This window comes from Dryobates pubescens, chromosome 9 (assembly GCF_014839835.1).
Source record: "Dryobates pubescens isolate bDryPub1 chromosome 9, bDryPub1.pri, whole genome shotgun sequence".
In the NCBI taxonomy this organism is placed as follows: domain Eukaryota; kingdom Metazoa; phylum Chordata; class Aves; order Piciformes; family Picidae; genus Dryobates; species Dryobates pubescens.
The window spans coordinates 43,867,199-43,884,512 of NC_071620.1; the positions used below are offsets into that span (position 1 = coordinate 43,867,199).

General features: G+C 52.4%; 1 protein-coding gene across 1 annotated transcript in view; it reads left to right on the forward strand.

The window, feature by feature from the left end:
* The first annotated feature begins 689 nt into the window (after window positions 1-689).
* The window catches only part of RECK (reversion inducing cysteine rich protein with kazal motifs), a 32,122-nt gene continuing 15,497 nt past the window's right edge, over window positions 690-17,314 (forward strand). Inside the window, exons 1-9 of the mRNA XM_054164130.1 lie at window positions 690-815; window positions 2,618-2,676; window positions 4,106-4,180; window positions 5,642-5,678; window positions 6,326-6,411; window positions 6,910-6,957; window positions 14,627-14,660; window positions 16,083-16,280; window positions 16,947-17,214. Of these exons, the coding sequence (XP_054020105.1) occupies window positions 740-815; window positions 2,618-2,676; window positions 4,106-4,180; window positions 5,642-5,678; window positions 6,326-6,411; window positions 6,910-6,957; window positions 14,627-14,660; window positions 16,083-16,280; window positions 16,947-17,214 (881 nt within the window). The 5' untranslated portion in view covers window positions 690-739. The remainder of the gene's footprint in view (window positions 816-2,617; window positions 2,677-4,105; window positions 4,181-5,641; window positions 5,679-6,325; window positions 6,412-6,909; window positions 6,958-14,626; window positions 14,661-16,082; window positions 16,281-16,946; window positions 17,215-17,314) is intronic.

The following is a 17,314-nucleotide window of genomic DNA, read 5'->3' on the forward strand; positions in this document are numbered from 1 at the left end:
CTCAAGTGTTGTTCCCATTGGGCGACCTGCACCTTTCACCAGGCAGTTCAGTTCCCCACAGCCTCACCGGGCCATGCCAAGCACGCAATGGCCTCGCACCACCAGCGCTCTCATGGGACCATGTAGAAATGACTCCATACTTCAGATACGTCATGGACCGAAACAAACGAATTCAGCGGCCCTCTGCCTCCCACATCACCTCTCTTCTTCCCCTTGCCCTCTCCCACACCACTCCACCTCCGGGTAGCACCTCACTGCCGCAGGGGGTGAAGGCTGCGGGCAGCGGCCGGCACAGGCAGCGCAGCACCGGTGCCCGCTGGCTGCCCAGCGCTGGAGATGGTTCAAGGCCGGCCCCGGCCCCGCCGCCGGTCCTGCGCTCCTCCATCCGCCGCGCTTCCCGGCGTGACAGCTCGCCACGGCCCGGCCCCGGGCGCTGGAACGTCCAAGGCCGCCGGCCTGAGCCCGGCCAGGCAGCCGCGGCCAATGTCGGGGGGAGGCAGAGCAGGGCTGGCGGCGGGGCAGGGGGCGGGAGGCAGAGCAGGGCTAGAGCAGGGCTGGCGGCGGGGCAGGGGGCGGGGGCAGAGCGGGGCTGGCGGCGGGGCAGGGGGCGGGGGCAGAGCGGGGCAGGCGGCGGGGCAGGGGGCGGGGGCAGAGCGGGGCAGGCGGCGGGGACACGGGGCGGGGGGGCGCTGCCGGCGTCACGGCCCCGTCCGGCGGGCGGGGGCTGCGCGACGGGGCCATGTCTGCAGCGGGCGCTCCGTGGCCCTGGGCCCTGCTCTGCCTGGCGGCTCCGCTGCTCCTCCCGGGGGCGGCCGGTGAGTAGCGATGCGGGGGGCGCGGGGGGACGCGCGGGTCCCTCTCCAGCAACATGGCGCAGGGCCCAGGCTGGCCGCGAGGAGCCGGAGCCTGGCGGCGGCGCCGCAGGAGTGCGGCGCGGCCCGGCGGCGGCGGCGGTTGGGGCTGAGCCGTGGCGGCGGCGCCGCGCTGGCCGGGGCCGCGCTGGCTGGGGCCGGGGCAGCGGAGACGGCATCTGCCCTGCGGGACCCAGGGGCGGTGGGTGCGGGGTCGGAGCTGCTTCCCGCTGCCACTGTCTCGGTGTCCGCCTCGCGGCCCCGTAGAGAGGAACCCCTGGAGCCCTGATGCGAGGACCGGCAACCGGAGGGAGGGAGCGCGGATAGCGGAGACAGCGGGGAGCAGGGGAAGGGCCTCTTCCCTACATCCTGCCCGGCGGCGTGACGGGGACAGACCCCCGGATCGTACCCGCTCTGGGTACGGGGCTCGTGTCCGGTATCCGTGCCTCGGGTGGCGGCGGGGAGGTTCAGAGCGCTAGTGCCGCGCTCCGGACGCGGCTGCTGGCTGGCACAAGAAACGTCAGAGCGGCCCCGGTATGCCCGGGCTGGGGTGGCCGGGGCTTGCCAGCGTCCTCGGCCAGGAGAGTGGCGCTGGGGGGAGGCACTGGGCTGCCGAACAGTGACGAGAGGGAAGGGTCGTGGTGAGACAGGCCGGGACAGCAAATAACTCCTCGATGGGACCGGACAAGGAGTGATGGCAGGAGGCAGCACCAGCCTGGGACACGGGCAGAGAGTGGTCGCCTTGGCAGTGCTGCGAACGCAGAATGTCCTTCGGACAGTGCGGCGCCCGGGGGTGCTCCGCTGGTGTTCTGTAGCTCTCATTTCTTTAGGAAGAAGGCAGTAAAAAGCTGGTGGGATGAAGCAATGGTTGGACTCGGTGGTCTGAAAGGTCTTCCCCAAGCAGAATGGTTCTGTGATTCTGTGCCATGCTGTGGCTCAGCACCCCGTTGGTGAACCTCCCCACGCTGCCGGGGCAGGTGGCAGTGGTTGTCAGTGGGGCAAGCGTGGGTAGTACTCCCGAATGAGACCCTGAAATGACACCTGGACACGTTCCAGTGAAGATAAAAAGTGGGCATGAGGAAGCAAGGGGGTGGCTGAATGCGGTGTCATGAGGTGTCCCAGAAGTGAACTGGAAGGAGAGCTGAGGGACTGTTCGGAGTGGATTCTGGAACGGATCCGCCCCTGGCGTGAGCGCCAAAGCTCGCCTCGGGCCAGTTTGATTTGCTGCTAGTGCAAGATGCTGTGGATGGGTTTGCACTGTGCTCTGCCTGTCTTTCCTGCCTGCTTCCAGCAGAATGTTGTATTCCTAGGCTCTGTAAGATGAGCTGGTTTGCATGGCACGGAGAGTCTACACAGTCTCTAGTTTTCTAGTGAGTTTTTGTTCCCTTTTTGTGCTTCTTATCTGTTTACCCCTGGGCTAATAAATTGAGTTGCCTGGTGAAGGAATTTGGTAGGTGCCAAGCTGGTGCACATGGAGCAGCAGAAAGGTGGCTAGCAGCTGAAGGAAGGGGAGTGAGATCCCCTCTTGGTGACAGCGAGTTGCAGGGGTGATTCTGTCAGACCAGATGAACAGATCTGTGTCAGCTTCGGAGCAAAACTTTCTCCTGTTCTTTTTCTTTGTCCTCTTGGGAAGGGAAATTTCTCGTGGTCATCTTTGGACGACCAGACAAATCAATAGGCCATCAGGTGAGTGCTTCTGTTCAGAAGTGACAGTTAAGTGCTTCAAGCCTTTTAAACCTCTTCTCCCCTGCCCTTGCTCTCCACAGGCCTGTCCTGTTGTTACCATGCAAAGGACAACCTGATGTGCCGTGATGTCTGTGAGCAGGTAAGCTTCTTCCAGCCTGCTCTGTCCCTCAGGGGTACGATGGTGTGGCAGGGTCAGGGTTATGATCAGTTGATGCTCTGTGTGAGCCTCCAGGTGGAAGGTCACTCTTGTTCTCCTGAGAACTGAAGGGTTTGAACCTGGCTGCTTCTCGTGGTGGAAAGCAGGCTCTGCTCAGGCTGAGCAGAAACAGAGACACAAATTTGTGTCAGGACTGGGTCAAGAAGTGCTAAGCATGTTAGAAAATGGGAGGGGTGAAGGTATTTGACCCAATTTCTGGATGCTCTGCTTTTGGATCCCATTTTTTTTTCATTGTAAAGCGAGGAACAGGATGCTGGTTGTTCCTGCTTCCTGCCAATTCTTGTTTCTCAGCTAAGCATTTGAGATACTGTGACATGTGGCTTTGTGAATCCAGCCCCAGTCTGCTTCTTTCTCTGTTCATGAGGTAATGCCAAAGGCTGTTTGTGCTGAGTTCATGCTTGGGAAACATTTCTCCACAACTTCTGTTTAGATTTGTGTCTTTGGATAGGATGCTGCACAGTTTGGCGTGTTTAGATTCATGGATGTTACTTACACAGCTTGGGGTGTTTAGATCTATAAAATGATAGAATTGTTAGGGTTGGAAGGGACCCCAAGCATCAGCCAGTCCCAACCCCCCTGCTGTGGGCAGGGACACCTCACACTACAGCAGGTTGCTCACAGCCACATCCAGTCTGGCCTTCAAAACCCCCAGGGATGAGGCTTCCACCACCTCCCTGGGCAGCCTGTGCCAGGCTCTCACCACCCTCATGGGGAAGAACTTCTTCCTAACAGCCAATCTGAAACTACCCACTTCTAGTTTTGCTCCATTCCCCCCAGTCCTATCCCTACCCAACACCCTAAAAAGTCCCTCCCCAGCTTCCTTGTAGCCCCTCCTCAGGTACCGGAAGGCCACAATTAGATCTCCTGGGAGCCTTCTCCTCTCCAGCCTGCACAACCCCAACTCTCTCAGTCTGTCTCCGTAGCAGAGCAGCTCCAGCCCTCTGCTCATCCTCCTGGCCCTTCTCTGGACACCTTCCAGCACCTCCAGATCCTCCCTGGAACAGGGGTTCCAGAACTGGACCCAGAGCTCCAGCTGTGGTCTCAGCAGAGTGGAGCAGAGGGGGAGAATCCCCTCCCTGGCCCTGCTGGCCACACTTCACTTGCTGCAGCCCAGGCTCTGCTTGGCTCTCTGGGCTGCCAGTGCTCACTGCTGGCTCCTGTTGAGCTGCTTCTCCCCCAGCACCCCCAAGGCCTTTCCTCCAGGGCTGCACTTCAGCCAGTCCCTGCCCAGCCTGTGTCGGTGCCTGGGATTACCCTGAGCCAGCTGCAGGACCTTGCCCTTGGTCTTGTTGAACTTCATGAGGTTGTCTTGGGCCCATCTCTCCAACTTGGTGTGTTTTGTTCCTGGCAGATTTTGTCTTCCAAGAGTGACTCCCGACTGAAGCACTTACTGCAGCGAGCACCTGAGTACTGTCCAGAGGCAATGGTGAGGCTTGCTTGGTTCTGATTCCAGAAAGCACAGCACTCTTCTATTGGCCAAGCTTTGCTTACAGAAATGATCTTTTTTAATTACTTGTTTTTATTTGCTTACTGAGTTTCAAGCTGACAAAACGCTGGTGGATGTCCTCAGGCTTGTTCTTCCTTGTTAGGAGCATGAGCAAAACTCTTTCAGTGACACTTGATCCTCACAGTAGGGTTTGCTCTTTTTCCACAGCCATCACACCTGGCCATCGTGCATGGTGAGGCTGTGTTGCGTGAGCTGCGGTTGAGAGCTCTAGTAGTGCTTTCGTTGCTTGAGTAAGATCATTGCTCTCTGGTGCATTGCTGAAACAATGAAGCTGCAACAATGAAGAGACGATCTGCCGGGGGAAGAGTTAAGTGCTGCCCTTCAGGTTGTGAGTTCTGGAGCCTTATCTTTTAACAGCTCGGAACATCGCAACACATTTGCTGTCAGAAGGGTCGGCTTTGGTATCACTCTGGTTTCCCCTCGACAGTGTCACTCTTGTCCCCACGTAGCTTCAGGCACACACTCAGCTCAAACAGGTAGTGGGCAGGAGTGTAGGAGGATTGTTTTCAGATAGCTTTAGGAGACTATAGGGAAGATTTGCCTTTGCTCGAATTAGAGCGAGCTATGGTTTGTCTTTGAATCTGAGAGTAATGTAAACACCTTGTGACTGAAGGAGAGAAACTGGGAAGAATTTGGTTGGATGTGTTAAAATATTGTTTGGTTATTTTGACCTATTGTATGCCTTAATTACACGTGTGCCAGTAGAAAATGACCAGTTGAGATGTGACACCTGTGCCTTCTGATAGACTCGAGAACTTTGCTGTATAGCGTAATGAACTCCTTTGCCTGCTTTCCTCTGGTCCTGAAAGCATTGCACGAGGCAAATCCAACATCTGTCAAACATCTAGACTCTTACATAGGAGCAGTCAGTCAGAATAACATTTCATGAGCAACTTTGCAGGAGTGTGTTTGCCTCTAGGTCCCTTCCTCCTGGGTGGCACAAGTATGTTGTTTTGTGGATTGTCAGCTCTGAGCTCCTGGGGAGTTATGGACAGGTCCTGGTCTGGGTAAAACCCGTGGCGCACAACCACATCAGAGTGGTGGACGGCATTGGTTCTGCTGCTGGTTTTGTCTCTCATACCCCGATGGGAAGAGCAGGATATGTCTGTGCAGTAGAGGAGTGCAGGCCTGGAGAGTATCCAGCAGGGGGGAACAGGATTGATACGGTGATTTGTGTAACTCCCGTTAAGGGCAGGTTCCCTGTTCAGTCTGTCTGTAAACTGAGGTCACTGTCACCGAAGTGGTAATGTTTATAAACTTTGGTAAAAGACATGTGGGTGTAAAACCTCAGCAGTGCAGCTCACACCAGATTTGCTGTGTCTCCTAGAAACTCTCTTACTCTATAGGCTGACTTTTGCCTCCTGTCATTTTGCTTTTCAGGGAGAAGTGTGGGGCTGTATCAATTCTTCCTTGCCAGGTAGGAAATGCCGGTTTGGATCGTGTTGCTTTGCCACCGTGTGCATATTCTGATGTGGGGCACCTACAGATCTCCTCAGCATTTCCCTGCCGTTAGAACTGGCATTTGGTGTCTGGTGCCCTTCAGCCCAAGCTCTGTTCTCTGTGCATTTTTTCACACCTCTTTTCCTGGTGAGGAAACAGTTCCTGTATCTGTGTGGTTAAACTTCTGCCTCTGTGACAGACCCCAGAAATGCCAAAGTTTCTTTCTTTTAAAGGTTTTCTGTTATTTTTACTTGCAGGGTATCTTTGGAATAGTTCAATTCCAAATTGGGTTTGGAATAGTGTAAATTGGGGGAAACTGAGTCATGGGGAAATACTAAGAACCGGACAAACAATTTAAGAAGTGCAGAGGCTCAGATCAGGAGCCACTGTGTTGTGTACGGGTGGGTTTGGAAAGTCAAAGCATGAATCACAAGGCAGGACTGTTAAGTTAAAAGGTGGGGTGAAAACGAGATTAACTTGGGCTTAGCTGGTGCTCCTCTGGCTTCTGGCACTTCTGAAAGCCCTGGGGGGACAGTTTGTGGCAGGGCTGAGGAGGTGGTGCTGAGGAGACACAGCTGCTGTGCCTGCTGTGCCTGCTGCCCTGTGTGCTGCCTTCTCTTGCAGGAGTGCTGAAGAAGCCTGAGGGCTGGGTCGGGCTGGGCTGCTGCGAGCTGGCCATCGCCCTGGAGTGCCGGCAAGCTTGCAAGCAGGTGAGGCTGTGCTGCAGCTCCGTGCTTGAGGGGAGCAGGCTCCAGCTTGATTCACCCGGGGACTGCTGAATGCACTTCTGACGTCAGAACCAACTCCTCACAGAAGGGCAAGGCACTGCCCAGGGAGCGCTGCTGGTGGTAAATGCCAACAACCCGGATCTAGAAACGAGACCAAGGTCTTCCCTTTCCTATGTTTCCTCTATCTGCTGTAACTGGTGAACCTTCCACGGAGCCACAGCTGCTTTGTGTGCTTCCAGTATCAACCGGCTTGGTGCAGAAACAGGGGACTTGGGGGTTAGTTAAATGTAGGGTCAAGAGTCCTGGTTTCTGCTTTTTTGTCTTAAAGCTTTATATGGACTCCTTAGGTCTGGAAAAGGAGCATTGGAATAGATCAGGTACCCATGGGTCTCACAGCTGACAGAATGCAGAATCGTCCGTCCTTTGCAGTGTGATGTTGTTATTTTCTACTACCGATGGAGAATTTTCTGTGTCTTTCAGGCTTCTGCAAAAAATGATGTTCTGAAGGTCTGCAGGAAGGAGTATGAGGTACGTGTCTGTGTGTGGCTGCATCCTAGTGAGAACCAACTGGTTTATAACTTCTGCTGAAAGCAGCCCGTAGAAGAGGAAGGTCCAGGCCCCCTGCAGTCACAACTCTTGGCTGTGCTTGCGCTCACCCAGTGGAAATGGCCCCTGCCTCCGGTGTGTAGAACTGGAATCATCTTCTGTAAACAGATCTTGGCTGTACTTAGACCTGCCTGCATACATCGAAATTGGGGTGGAAAAGATGCAGCTTTCAAAATGGGGACCAGGACTCCACAAGGAGTTTGTTTTGTAGGGATTCTGATGGAAGGCAGCACTCCTTGTGAGCATTCACTCCCTCAGAAACATTTTGGCTTCTTTAGTGGGGGAGTCAGCCTAGGGGGGACCTAAACCAATAAACCCAGCAAAGAACAAGCCTAACATCTTCTCTTGATGTAAATCATTTCAAATACATAGTTTTTGGTACCATCAGTGGAGCTGTTAATGCCTGAAATGATTTTTACTGCTCTGCTCTTGAAATTAATCATCAGGCTGTTCTCAGAAACCTCCCTGTTCTTTTAACAGCTGGTGAAAATGCTGGTTGCTAGGACTTCTTTTCCTCCAATGTGTGATTAATTGAAAGCCTGAGTCCTGCTCCCCCTTCTGTCTCCTTTCCTGCTGAATTAGGTAGTCCTGCATAAATTCTGCTCATAATCAGCAGTTCAGGATCTCAGACAATTTTCTGTTGATCTGGGTAGAAAATGTAGCAGGTTTCCAGACAACATTAAATTCCATTTTCCCTCCCACCCCACCCTGCTTTCGTCCTTTCAAATAATGTAGAGTGTTTCCCCAGACTGCTCAGTGCTGAGGTTGCCCCAGCTTGCTCTCTTTAAAGCGCATTTGTGCGCAGTGGTTCTGTCTCCTCACGCTGTGATGTGCTCTGCTGTCAGCACCTGCAAGCTCTCCTCTGTTACGCTGCTCTGTTTCCTTCTCCTCTCTGGATCTCTGCACTGCTGTAGGCAGGAGGTTGGCCAGTATGGGTTGGAGGAGAACAGGAGAGGAAAGGTAAGAGATTAAAGACTGACTGCAAAATGTTGATTTTTAAATCAGAGAGCTGCCTTGTTTGCTTTTCCTACTTCTTCTTTCTCCAGTTTTTATCTGGTATTTTGGAACATGAGTCCCTGCCTTACACAAGAGTGATCTTGGTGTTACTGTGCAGAAAACCTTCACTCTTTCTGTCTGTGCAACACTGAAAGAGAAGGAGAAAAACAATGGAAGAAGGACTCGGTCTCCTGGTTGTTGGAGGAGGAAAGAGAAATTTTCTAATGAGCATTAGCAGTAGTAGCTGCAGATGCTGTGTTAGGGACAGAAATGAAGTCTCTGGTGTGGTAGGTCTTCAGTTAACTACGGAGTTTTGCATGCCCAGGGCTTTTCCTGTGTGTCTCATGAAAAATGGTACTCGCAGTGCTCTCCAGAGACCCACTGCCTGTGGAAAAGTCAGAGGAGTTCTGCCTAAACCAGGAAGTGCCAGAAAATGCCGCTGGAGGGAACCTGCACTTGTTCACACCCTGTCCATTCTTTCTCTTCCAAGTGCTACTGGTGCTGTAGTGAAATGAGTCCTGCCCCTTCTGTAGTCTCTCAGGTGTCAGTGACCAGGGCCGTCCTTTGTACTCCGCTGGGCTGTCTGGGGAAGAAACTAAGCCCAGGAAAGGGAATGGCTGGTTGGAAGTGAAGGCACGTGGTCGGAAAGCCTACAAATGGGTGTTGTACCCGTTCAGTGTGTGGTTCAGAATTCCTGTTTCACTCATCACAAATGAGGAGCCAGGCTGAGAATGAGCTGCAGTGCAGATCATGGAGCATGCTCATGACTCCTCGAGCATGTGGCTGAGCTGTTGAAGAGATGAGTACCAGGATGTGCAAGGGATGAGTACCAGGACGTGCAAGCAGAAAGTAGCTGACCTGGCCACATGCAGTGTTCGCTCTCTGCACACTCTTGTAGCTCCCCAGCTCCCAGAGCTCACTTACCCTCACAGAAGGACTATCCAGGGGATTTTCACAGGCTTCTGGCAATGGTTAACTGCACTGTGCACAGTTCTTTGTCACCTCTGGAGATGGGGGAAGTGGCTTCATGAGTTGCTCAGCTTGCCACTAAGCTAGGGAGTGAGCGTGGAGGGCGAGGTAAGTCATGCAGGGTAGGGCAGAAGGTTCAGAGCAGTGAAACCCCAGGCTTCAGGCTAGAGGTGCCAGCAGGTTTGGAGCTGCAGTGTGGTGTTTCAGGTTGTAGAGCAGCAGAGCCCCTGGAGCACTGATGTGCTTCTCGCAGGAGTGCTGCAGGTGCTTCTCCTGCTCAGATGTCTCTGCACCAGCTGTGCTGTAAACATTTGTGCAGCCTGTGGCTCTGCTCTGGAGGCTTCACGGGTTTTGGGAGTGGAACTGTGGGGTTTGGGTCAGTGCATTGCAGGCTGAATAGGTTTTATTTCCAAGAAGCACTACCTACAGAAATTAAATAGCGCAACTTGCTGAGCGCTTTCGAGCGCTGCCGAAATGTTCTCCGTGTGCCTTCTTGTGAAAAATGTTGCTCTGGAAGTTCTTTTTCAACCCTCCTGCTCTCAGATAATCTCATTTTGTCCTCTTGGTTTTTTTCTCTAGTTCTGTGCATCTCAACTCTTACCTTTCACTACTACTTCCAGCTTTCTGCTATCCTGTTCATCTTCCTCTAACATGAGAAGGTAGGTAATAGTCAAAGGAGGAAGGACAAAGAAGTGTAGACTATGGATTGTGTGTAGGATTTTATGGGTGTCCTGTTTTTAAAGGTTTTGTGTGAAGCTGAGGCTCAATTCTTTTTAAAGACTGCATGGACAATGCATGCTTGGGGGAATAACTGAAAAGAACAAACTTGGAATAAGCTGGAAAGACTTGGTGCATTAAGATCACTTATTTAAAGGTAGTGCTGATGGTGCTGACATGTCCCTGAGACTGCAGCTCTGGAGCCTTGTGCTGCTGCTGAGCTGACCTCTGCTCATCAGGGGCTCTCATTTCATGTGTGTGAGGAAGACCTCCAGGCTGCCATCGTTAGGAGGCACTCAGAGCCCTGCTGCAGCTGAGCACTCTTCGCATCAGCCTTGGGGTCAAGATGTAACTGAAAACGTGGCTTCTGCCCTGGAAGCGGGTTTTAGCACACAGCACTTTGCGTGGCCTTGTTTGAAGGTGGTTTTGCTCTCGCAGGTTTGAGCACAGTTTAGCTTAATCTTACTTCATTCTCTTACAGTTTTTAACTACAAAAATGTCAAATGCAGTGCCTGCAGCCTCAGGAACTGTAGCAGGGACTCACTGTACTACAGTCCTGGCTTGTCTGATTATAACCAGGGTTTGGCCCTGCCTTATGTGAAGGTTTTGTTGACTGCTGGCTGCTGATCCCCCTGCCGGAGGAGCCCAGTCAGCAGGCTATGTCTCTTGCCAGCTGCTTGTGTGGATTGCTAGGAGGCAGCAGCAGAGCACTGGAGGAGCTGCACAGGACACTGCTCAGGAGGAGGTTCCAGAGTGGCTTTAACCAGCTCTGAAGGCACATGGCTGCGTGTGGCTTCTGGGAGGACTGCTTAAGGAATTCAGGGTGGGCCTCTGTCCATGTGCCAGGGGTTGTAGTTATCGGGACTGTCATCTGCTGGTACTTTTTCTCTCTGCTCTTTAGAGGAGGTGGAGAGAATGCTCAGCTTTGCCCAGATTTAAGTTGCAGGGGTTTTGTTCTACCTCACTGTGCAAGTTTCTCACTTCTTTGCTGGTTTACATCCCTGAAGGAAACCTTGGCCTTGTAATGATTGCAGGTGCTTAAAGTTCTTGACAGATGCGTGCCACTGGTTGAAAACTGAGTAGACTCCACTAAACCTGAGTGTGCTCCCGGCTAACAGCTTCCGTTGGTAAAGTCTAGGAAAGTGAAGCTCAGGAGGGGTGAACCGGGCTTTGTTCTCAGAAAGTATTTTGTTTCCCAGTGTGTTTGTTAACTGTAGGTTATGCTTCTGAATTAAGATGGCCCTAATTGGCTGGGGTCTGTGTTCAGACGTTTCCCATGAGGGTTAGGCTGCCCGAGGCAGCAGCACTCAGCTTGTTGTCCCGCCGGAGCCACCGGAACACGGAAACCAGCATTACCTTCAGGGAGGAGAATAATCCTGACTTTTAGCAAAATACTCTTAAATTCCTGGTGTGAAGGAGCAGCTTTGCTGTCCCTTTCCCTTCAGAACACAGCAGCTGTGTTTACAGCAGGAAAGCAGTGTCCCAGTCCCTTAGCAAGGTGTCCTGCCCTGTGTTTGTGAGCAGCAGCTGGGGCTCTGCACCGTTACCTGCAGCCGATGAGCTCCAAAAAGAGCAAAACCAGCCAGGTCCTGCAGTACTGGCTGCAGCCTTCCTTCAGAGAGCTTCTGGTGAGGGAGCCGGGCTGTGGTTCCTGTTGGATCTGCCTCAGTCGCTGTTCTCGATTCCCACCACAACAAAAGGTCTCTGACACAGTTCTGTTCCTTGTGTCCACTTCCAGTCTGGCTGGCTTGGATCCCAGCTTCAACAGCACTGGGTCTAGGAGAGGAGAAATCTGACAGATGAGATCAGTACACAAGTCTAGTTCTGAACATTTCAGTATTGTCATCTGTATTCTCTCAATCTTTGATCCACAAGATGGGCATGGACTGCCAGGCTCCCTGTGCACACAGTATTGCCTTTTCTCCCTCATTTTCCTAGGCCTTGATGGCTTAGTTCCTCTTCTAAAGAGAACACCCTTTTCTGCTCTTTCCTTTGGTGGTTTTTAGTTTGATTTTCCTTGCCTGTATCTCCGCTTTTATTTGTTCGCTGCCTTTCTCTGCTGCTGCTGCTCACTAGCGAATTCAGAAGCATGACTGAGTGGGCAGGAAAGCTGCTGATCCTGAAATGTGAGAGATGGCTTCAGCCCTGTGCTGAGGTGATGGTCAGTAACCCAGATTAGACCTGCTGTCCAGTGCTGCTAACAGCTGCATTTACCAGCAGGTGACCACAGCTCAGTCATTGCTATTTCCTGGAAGATCCTCTCCTGTCTGTGTGGCTGCACTCCTCACATCTGCTTCTGTGCTGTGTGGGAAACAGAGCAGTTCTCCAGGCCCACACAAAGGGCAGAGGAAGGCTCCCGAAGCTGTGGGAGGTGTTCTCAGCGGAGCTGTGCTGTGATTTATGGTCACCGAAATGATGATGCCTGGGAGAGGAGCTCACCTTTTGTGCTTATTCTGCTGGGGTCATCCTCACAGTGCCCTGCTGCTGGGCTTTGCCTGAGGCTTACATTAATCTGTGGCTATACAGAGAGGAAAGTGGTGATGCTCACCACAGTACTGTCCCCTTTAGAACTTGTCTTTGACTGGAGACAAGTGTCACTGCCCGCAGACACATGGTACAGTTGTGAGGCTGGAACATAGCATTCTGGCGCTGTGGGTTACGTGGCAGCAGGAGCAGTTGGGAGGCTGGAACTACTTTACCCATGGAATGTTTAAGGATGTTGCTAGGTCATGCAGGAAGAAAATTAGAGAGGCAAAAGCCCATTTAGAGCTTAGACTGGCCTCTGCTGTGAAGGACAACCAAAAATCCTTCTACCGATACATTAATGGCAAGAGGAGGGCAAGGACAACCTCCACTCCTTGGTGGACATGGAGGGGAACGTAGTAACAAAAGATGAGGAAAAGGCAGAGGTGCTTAACGCCTTCTTTGCCTCAATCTTCAATAGCAGGATAGGTTGTCTGCAGGACGAGTGGCCTCCTGAGCTGGCAGATGGAGGCAGGGAGCAGGATAGTTCCCCTGTGATCCAGGAGGAAGTAGTTAGAGACCTGCTGAGCCAGTTGGATCCCCACAGGTCCATGGGACCGGATAGGATCCATCCTAGGGTGCTGAGAGAGCTGGCAGATGAGCTGCCAAGCCACTCTCCATCATTTTTTCAGCAGTCCTGGCTCACTGGAGAGGTCCCAGTGGCCAGCTGGCCAGCGTGGTGCCCATCCACAAGTGGGGCCAGTTGGATGAGCCAGGGAATTCCAGGCCTGTCAGCCTGACCTCAGTGCCAGGCGAGATCATGGAACAGGTCATCCCGAGTGCAATCACACAGCCCTTAAAGGATGGCCGAGGGATCAGGCCCAGCCAGCATGGGTTCAGGAAGGGAAGGTCCTGCCTGACCAACCTGATCTTCTATGCCCAGGTGACTGCCTGGTGGATGTGGGGCAGACTGGGGATGTAGTCTGCCTGGACCTCAGCAAGGCCTTTGACACTGTCCCCCACAGCAAACTCCTGGCCAAGCTGTCAGCCCCTGGCTTGGACAGCAGCACTCTGAGCTGGGTTAGGAACTGGCTGGAGGCTGAGCCCAGAGAGTGGTGGTGAATGGTGCCGCATCCAGCTGGCAGCCAGGCACCAGTAGCGTCCCCCAGGGATCAGTGCTGGGCCCCATGCTGTTCAATATTTTTATTGATGATCTGGACAAGGGCATTGAGTCCAGCATCAGTAAGTTTGCAGACGACACCAAGCTGGGGGCAGGAGTTGATCTGTTAGAGGGTAGGAGAGCTCTGCAGAGGGACCTTGTGTAATGGGTTGGGGCAGGTCCCCTCCCCACCACAGGCAGAAATAACGACTCAGACAAACGGATTGCAAAAGTGATGAAAGTTTAAATAGAAAGCAGTGAATGTTACAGAAAACCCAAAGCGCAGTGACAAAGAAAGATCCCATCCCCACCTGAGGGTGCATGCAAAACCCCCAGGGCTCCTTCTTCCCCTTCCCTCTGCTGGGCTAGTCTCAGCTGGCCAGGCCTGAGACTGCCCATCCCCCTGTGGCCTTGGGCCTAATCAGGCCCATGGCCAGGAGATCTCTCCCCCAGTTACCAAGTCTCGGAGAGGGAAGGAAAGAGGAAGTGCCAGACTCCGCACTGGATCTTATAGTGGTGCAAAGAATTATGGTAGGAAATACACAATTTCCTGTGTCCATCCCTCTGGGCTGGACTTCTGGACACAGGAAGTGAATGCACCAGGGGGGCACCCAGCTCAAACTGCAACACCTTGCCAGGCTGGACAGATGGGCAGAGTCCAAGAGCATGAGCCTGAACCCATCTAAGTGCCAGGTGCTGCACATTGGCCACAACAACCCCAGGCAGAGCTACAGGCTGGGGTCAGAGTGGCTGAGAGCAGCCAGGCAGAGAGGGACCTGAGGGTACTGGTTGATGGTAGGCTGAACACAAGCCAGCAGTGTGCCCAGGTGGCCAAGAACGCCAATGGCGTCCTGGCCTGCATCAGGAACAGCGTGGCCAGCAGGAGCAGGGAATTCCTTCTGCCCTGTGCTCAGCACTGGTTAGGCCACACCTTGAGTCCTGCGTCCAGTTCTGGGCCCCTCAGTTTAGGAAAGATGTTGAGCTTTGGAGGTCCCTTCCACCCAAACCATTCTATGATGTTATGAACATGCTGCTAGTCCAGGAAAGTGTTTTTGCTTGCTTGAGTATTTATCTGTTTCATTAGGGGTGCACACAGATCTCAGGTGACCCCTGGCCTTTTATTTCCCGTTTTCAGTATTTCTGTGCAGCATTTCTGATGTAATCCAATCTGCTGGGAGCAAATAACAGCAAAGTTAGATTTATTAGCTGGATGTAAGGAAGGAGTGGATGCTGAAGTGTTCATCTGTAGCTTTCTGCCTTGTAACACTGTTCTCGTTTTGATTTCAGAATGCTCTCTTTAGTTGTATTAACAGAAATGAAAGTAAGTATACCATGAACATCTTGTTTTCCTTTTGCATCTCTCTGTCCTCATTTTCTGTAAAGTGGAAGGAATCCTGTGGGTGTGCATAGGAGTCACCTGGAGTCAGTTCCTGGCATACAGTTTCTTGCTCAGGTGATAAGGCTTTGGGCTGCTGTGGTGAAATTCCTTCCCAACCCCCCCCCGCCCCCCCTACATTAACTTGGCAGAGCAGCTCAGGTGGAAGCAGATGGAAGCTGTGTTCACAATCAGAACTGCACTCTGCAGTGGGATGCAGTGAGCGTGTACAGATACACAGGATTTACAACTTTTACAGGGATTTACTATTAACAAACAGCACCAGGAGCCCCTGGTCAGAGACCAGGGGAAGCTACTGGCTTCTCCTTTTCTGGCCCCTCCTTCCTCCCCGCTCCCCCCCCCCCCCTCCCCCCCCCCCCCCCCCGTACAGAAAGGGAGAAGAGAAAGGAGCAGAGAGAAGTTAGACTTAGCCAAAACAATACAGCCAAGGTCAAGCAGAAGCCAGTTAGAATCTCTCCCAGAGAGAAGAGAGAGAAATTGTTTACATGACTACCTTAAGTGCCTTCTCTTTCCAATGGGGCATTTGGAACTATCATTATTTTCCTTTCTACACCCAGTAGTGGTTTATTTATATTCTACTGCTTTCTGCTCAAGATCTGTGAAAAATTTTTAGCGGCATAGCCTAAAATTAGCACAGCTGCTCATCTAAATGATGCCAGGTTTCACTGGGGTACAGGTCCTTCTTCTGTCCTGTTTTCGTGATTGCTTAGAAGCTCGGTTTTCCCTTCTGCTTTTTTTCTTCGATGAGTGTTAAGTACAGAAGTTAGCTCCCTAAGTGAAGTCTTGCACCACGCAAGTGTTCTCTTGCCTGTCTCTGTCTATGAAATGAAGTCAGTGTCTCACAGCTGATTCTAGTAAAAAGATATTTTAACAGATCACAGACGGGTTGGTTACCATGCCAGCTGTCTGGGGCCTTAGCGAGTTTTAGCTCCTGCTCTGATATTTATTTGCACGCTTTTTATATTTCTCTAATAACTCCTCTGATACTTACTAGGGCACCGTTAATACTTGTCTACTAATTCCTATCATATGTATTTGCACTTCATTAATATTTGTCTAATAATTCAGTTATAGGCCAAGAGCAAAATAGCTGGAGGTAAAATCCAGCTGGCTTGCAGGTGCCTAGAGCTTGAGTTCAGGATGGCTTAAGGGGCATTTTGTGCAGCCACACAATCAGATGCAGTGTGGCTGGCCACAGGTGCTCCCTTGCTGTTCTGCAGACAGGCTGTTCTGACGGGGCACAGAGTGGTTTCTGCTCTTTGTTCCTGTCAGTAGTGCCATGAGGTCAGCCTGTGGCACACCCTGCTCAGCTCTGAGCCCACAGCCTGTCTCTGCCTGTGTCCGCAGTGGGCTCGGTGTGCTGCAGCTACGCAGGGCACCACACCAACTGCCGGGAGTACTGCCAGGCCATCTTCCGCACCGACTCCTCCCCCGGCCCCTCGCAGATCAAGGCCGTCGAGAGCTACTGTGCCTCCATCAGCCCCCAGCTCGTGCACTGTGTCAACAACTACACACAGTCCTACCCCATGAGGAACCCTACAGACAGTGAGTATGGAGCTCCCTTCTGTGCTGGCAGGTACAGAAGCACTAAAAGCCCTGGGGACTGTGTACACCTTGTAGATGAGATCCCTCGGTGTGTGTCACTTTGCTGCTGGATGTGGGGTCAGGGGATGTCATCATAGAAAAGCAGGTTGGAAGGGACCTCAAGGATCGTCTGGTCCAAACTTGGTAAAAAAACCCACAGAAACCCACAGAAAAAGATGACCTAGAAATACTTTGAAGTACAAAAGCAACATCAAAAAGTTTCTGCAGTCAGTTTGAAGACCACAAGAAAAGCAGTGTTTCAGAGGTGTAAAAGTGCTTTGGTTTCCTCTCCTTGCATGTCCGTCTCACTGACCGTTACTGTAGAATGATAGAATGGGCTGGCTTGGAAGGGACCTCCAAAGGCCATCCAGCCCAACCTACCACTGTGCTACACTGTTGTAGGTTAGATTGTTGCCCCTCTGCATAAGCGGTGTTCCTGCGTTTCTGTATTGTAACTGTAAGCATCTGTAGAATGGCAACTTCTGCTTGCAGGGGCATTATTTATTAACTGTTGTGACCTGAGATCAGTGGGGAGGGAAGGAAGCCTCCTCGTAGCACTTTTTCCCTGTCTTGCATCTTGGTGGCCGTTGTGTGCTCAACTACTCGCTGGTTTCAACCTTTCTGCAGGTTTGTATTGCTGCGATAGAGCAGAGGACTATGCGTGTCAGGCTGCTTGCAAAAGGATTCTCATGTCCATGAAAACAGAGCTTGAAATTGTGGATGGGCTGATAGAAGGCTGCAAAACCATGCCCCTGCCCCAGGATCCGCTCTGGCAATGCTTTCTGGAGAGCTCCCGCTCCGTTCACCCAGGAGTCACTGTGCACCCTCCGCCTTCCACAGGCCTCGATGGGGCTAAGCTCCATTGCTGTTCTAAAGCAAATTCCTCCATGTGTAGGTCAGTAGCTCTCTGCACTCATTTCCATGTATGAGAATGCTACAGAATGTGTCTTGTGTGAGCCCCTTGCCCACGTACTGCTGTGTGCTTTAAATCCAGA